The sequence below is a fragment of the Psammomys obesus genome, unplaced genomic scaffold (assembly GCF_907164565.1).
Source record: "Psammomys obesus unplaced genomic scaffold, mPsaObe1.curated_primary_1811, whole genome shotgun sequence".
NCBI lineage: Eukaryota > Metazoa > Chordata > Mammalia > Rodentia > Muridae > Psammomys > Psammomys obesus.
This window is the reverse complement of record NW_026595667.1, coordinates 1-5,321: the sequence shown is the minus strand read 5'-3', so window position 1 is coordinate 5,321 and position 5,321 is coordinate 1. Positions and strand designations below refer to the sequence as shown.

Sequence of the window (5,321 nt, the reverse complement as noted above, 5' to 3'; positions counted from 1 at the left end):
CACACACACACACACACACACACACACGGCTGGAGAGATTGCGTAGTGGTTAGAGCTCTGGCTTCTTTTCCAGAAGACTCATGTCCAATTCCTGACACCTGCATGGCAGCTCACAACTGTCTCCAACTCCATTTCCAGGGGATCTGACACCTTCACACAGACATACTTGCAGATAAAACACCAATGCCCAAAAAATAAGAATAAACAAATCCTTTTTTCTTTTTTCTTTTTCCAAAAAAGAACACTAATGATATATATTTTATGCCAACTTATATATCAGAATATTCTAACAACAGTAAGGATTTCTTTATTAGTGAAAAGGAAAATATGACCTTAGAGATTGATTCATTATGAATTCTTACATGTATTCTGTCATGATTTGTTTTGAGATCTTTGGTCCTCATTGTTAATTTTTTTTTTTTTTTTATTTCAGTGGAACAAGAAATTCCCATAGAGCCTCCGAGTGCAACTACTACTACCACAATTGGAATCTCTGCTACGTCTGCCACCTTCACAAATGTATTTGGGAAAAAAAGAGCCAATGTAGTGACAACCCCCAGCACTAATCGGAAAAATAAGAAGAATAAGACAAAAGAGCCCCCTCCCACAGCACATTTAATTTTATCTGAACCAAATATATCTTTAGCACAACAAAAAGCAGATAAAAATAAAATAAATGGAGAACCCAGAGGTGGTGGTACAGGTGGGAACAGTGATTCGGATAACTTAGATAGCACAGACTGCAACAGTGAGAGTAGTAGTGGTGGTAAGAGCCAAGAATTAAATTTCACCTTGGATGTGAATTCCACCAATGACAGGAGGTGCCCCACAGTTCTCAATTCTCAAGAAGAAAAGACAGTTACTGCCACTTCCAAGACTCAGACACGGTAAATTTTTCTGTTTTGTTAACTCTGTGCTCACTCTTTCTATTTCATGTCTGGTATAAAATTTTATGGTATGTTGTTTAAGTACAGGTTGTATTAAATAGTGTCTATAATATTATCCTTTTGTTGTTGTTTTGTTTTTTCAAGACAGAGTTTCCCTGTTATCCTTGGCCATCCTGGGCTCACTTTGTATACCAACCTAGCCTTGAACTCACAGTGATCCGCCTGCCTCTGCCTCCCAGAGTGCTGGGATTACAGACATGTGCCACCACTGCTGGCATATTTTGTCTCCAAACTTCAGAACTAAAATTTGACTCTGTCCTCTTAATCTTGTGCTCATTGTAAAGAGTATTAGATATTTGAACAAGATTGTTAGTCTGAAGTTTAAAAATATTACCATGTTTTGATTTTATTTAACTGTTAATTTTATTGAATAACCCCTTTTGATAGGCTCTTTGTTTATTTTGTTTTCCTGTCTTGATTATTGAATGTACCAAACTTTAAAAAGTATTTCAAATATCAGTTTGTCTATATAGTCTCTTGAATTTCTGCCTTGAAGTATATTTTTTGTTGAATTCCATAATTCGCTTTTCTCAGCCTTGAAGGTGAAACAAATGCAAATTCCACATCAACAAGCTACAAGTCATTGCCATTAAGTTCTCCAACCATGAAGCTGAATCTCACTAGTCCTAAAAGGTGTCAAAAGAGAGAAGAAGGGTGGAAAGAAGTTGTTAGAAGGTAAGTAGATTAATTCCATCTCGGGGAGTATGCCACCACAACAGCTTTTTGTTTTACTTTGTTTTGTTTATTTATGAGTTGATGCAGCCTAGACTAACCTTTAATTTGACATACAGCAAAAGCTAACCTTAAATCTCTGATCCACTTACCTCCACTGTCCAAGAAGAGTATTGCAGGTGTATACTACTGTATCTATTGATTTTTTTTTTTTTTTAGATTTTATTCATTTATTATTTATACAGTATTCTGCCTGCATGTGTGCCAGTAGGTCAGAAGAGAGCACCAGATCTCATTATAGATGGTTCTGAGCCACCATGTGGTGGAAATTGAATTCAGGACCTTTGTAAGAACAGCCAGTGCTCTTAAACTTCTAGCTATTCTCCAGCCTTATCACCATCTTTTATGATATGATTAATAATTTAATAATTTGAATGTAACTATTATTATAAACTATAACATCATAGTAAATCCAGAATATGCTAGAACAAAATTAGAAACTATATAAAATTTACGTGCATATTTTATGTGATATAACAATTTAATAAATTATATTTTATATAGGCCAAATTTGAGACTTTTGAAAATTGCTAAATATGAACTGTTTATGGCTTAACATTACAAGCTAATATATATTACTCAGTGTAGATTTTGCTTTGTTTTTGAGACAGGGTTTCACTGTGTAGCCCCAGCTGGCCTAGCACTATTTACGTATACCAGGTTGCCCTTACATTCATAGAAATCCAAATTGCCTCAGCCTCATAAGTGTTGAGACCACAGGTGTGTGCTGCTACCAGCATTCCCAATGGTATGCTTTTTGTTTCTAGTTTAGAGAGAGAAGCTGGGTGCGGTGGCATACACCTGTAATCTCAGCACTCAGGGAGGCAGAGGCAATCGGATCTCTGTGAGTTGGAGGCCAGCCTGGTCTACAAAGCGAATCCAGGACAATAGTCAAGACTATACAGAGAAACCCTGTCTCCAAAAGCGAGAGAGAGAGAGAAAGAGAAAGATGTTAGTTGCAGATTAGTTGACTTGTGAATGCTTACATTGTAAGTAACTAAATAGTTGTTTTTTTTGTTTTTTTGTTTTTTTGTTTTTGAGACAAGGTATCTGGCTCTGGCAGCACTGGAACTCACAATGTAGATCAGACTGACTTCAAACTCAATCTAATTTTTAATATAATTTTCCTTAGCTAAATTCAATATCATAATTTCTAAAATAAGAATTTAATTATTTAAAGTTCAAGAATATTCTAAAAATTCTATTAATATACATTTTATCTTTTTATTCCAATATTTATTATTTAAAGACATTTGATTTCATAAGCTCATAGATAGCCTTCATTTTATAGGTCAAAGAAATTGTCTGTTCCAGCCTCAGTGGTATCCAGAATAATGGGAAGAGGAGGATGCAACATTACAGCAATACAAGATGTTACTGGTGCCCATATTGATGTAGATAAACAAAAAGATAAGAATGGAGAGAGAATGATTACAATAAGGTAACTGCAAAAATAGCTTACATATTACAAGTTCTCCATCAAAATTTTCTAAGAAGCATGCTTTTATTAGGTAGGAATTTCATTTGAAAGTTGGGAATATAGCTCAATGGTAAATTACTTGCCTACTATATATTAAGCCCTGGGTTCAATCAGAAAAAAAATGTGATTTATAAGGTTATCTAGGGAAAAAAACAAAATTAAAATATTTGAAAAAATTTTTCCAATCATAAAAACTATTACCTAAGGTGTATTTTTGTGGTTTATATTGCTAGTCTTATTTCATTTATTCTCCAGGGGTGGTACAGAATCAACAAGGCACGCAGTTCAACTTATCAACGCACTTATTCAAGATCCTGCAAAGGAACTAGAAGATTTGATTCCTAAAAACCATATCAGGACACCTGCCAGCACCAAGTCCATTCATACAAACTTCTCATCTGGAGTAGGCACCACAACAACTTCCAGCAAGAATGCATTTCCCTTGGGTGCTCCAGCTCTTGTAACATCACAGGCAACAACATTATCTACGTTCCCACCCACTAATAAACTTAGTAAGAATGTGCCAACAAATGTACGATCTCCTTTCCCAGTGTCGCTTCCCTTAGCTTATCCTCATCCTCATTTGGCTCTGCTGGCTGCTCAAACTATGCAACAGATTCGGCATCCTCGCCTACCCATGGCCCAGTTTGGAGGAACCTTCTCACCTTCACCTAACACCTGGGGACCATTCCCAGTGAGACCTGTGAATCCTGGCAATGCAAATAGTTCTCCAAAGCATAGTAGTAATACAGCCCGTCTACCTAACCAGAATGGACCTGTTTTACCATCTGAATCTCCTGGACTAGCTACTGCCGGTTGTCCTATCACTGTCTCTTCTGTAGCTGCTGCCAGTCAGCAGCTATGTATGACTAATACCCGGACTCCTTCCTCAGTCAGAAAGCAGTTGTTTGCTTGTGCACCTAAGACCAGTCCTCCAGCAACAGTGATTTCCTCTGTGACAAGCACTAGTAGTTCCTTGCCTTCTGTCTCCTCCATATCTACCACTAGTGGACAAGTTACCACCACATTTATGCCTACAACTACTCCTCAAGTACAACTTTCTTCACAAAAAGTAGACTCTTTTTCTGTCATACCTCCTCCCAAAGAGAAAGTGTCCACACAAGACCAGCCCTTGACAAATCTATGTACACCATCTCCAACTGCAAACAGTTGTAATAGCTCTGCCAGCAACACCTCAGGAGCTTCAGAAACTCGCCCATCCAGTAGTTCTACTCCCCCCTCCAGTAATACACAAGAAGAGGGACAGCCATCCAATGTGTCTGATTTAAATCCTGTGTCAATGCCTTTTGCCTCTACTGCAGAACCTGCTCCATTGACTTTGGCATCACCCAGATTGGTTGCTGCTGATAATCAGGACACTGGCAATTTACCTCAGTTAGCTGTACCAGCACCTCGAGTTTCTCATCGAATGCAGCCCAGAGGTTCTTTTTACTCAGTGGTACCAAATGCAACTATACACCAGGATCCCCAGTCAATTTTTGTTACCAATCCAGTTTCTTTAACACCACCTCAAGGCCCACCAGCTGCAGTGCAGCTTTCATCAGCTGTGAACATTATGAGTGGTTCTCAGATGCACATAAACCCAGCAAACAAGTCTTTGCAGCCTACATTTGGCCCAGCCACACTTTTTAATCACTTCAGTAGTCTTTTTGAGAGCAGTCAGGTGCCAGCTAACCAAGGGTGGGGAGATGGTCCACTACCTTCGAGAGTTGCTGCAGATGCCTCTTTCACCGTTCAGTCAGCTTTCCTGAGTAATTCTGTACTTGGACACTTGGAAAATGTGCACCCTGACAACTCCAAGGCACCTGGCTTCAGACCACCTTCACAGAGAGTTTCTACTAGTCCAGTTGGTAAGTCATCATTAAGTGTTACTGTAACTAAATGTGGGGCTGTCATAACTCACCTTTCAAGCTAATAGGCATTTATTTTGTACCTAATGCTATCTTACCTCAAAGAAATAATGCCTTTTCGTTAATGCTGCTTAAATGGGACCCCAAAATTGCTATATATGAATCACATAAAATAAGCTATTTCATACTTTTTCTCTATTTCTATACCTAACAGTAAGGAGATTATACCTTGAATTGGTCTAGTTTTTTTTGGAAATTGATGTCAAATTATGTTAATAAAGAGGATTCATG

General features: G+C 38.0%; 1 protein-coding gene across 1 annotated transcript; it reads left to right on the top strand.

The window, feature by feature from the left end:
• Positions 1-433: 433 nt before the first annotated feature.
• On the top strand, positions 434-5,030 carry LOC129685836 (ankyrin repeat and KH domain-containing protein 1-like; the record flags this gene model as incomplete). Its single annotated transcript, XM_055619344.1, is given in 4 exon segments — positions 434-887; positions 1,482-1,622; positions 2,971-3,120; positions 3,415-5,030. Coding segments are annotated over 4 exon segments (2,361 nt in total), but the record flags the coding sequence as incomplete, so codon positions are not given.
• Positions 5,031-5,321: the final 291 nt, after the last annotated feature.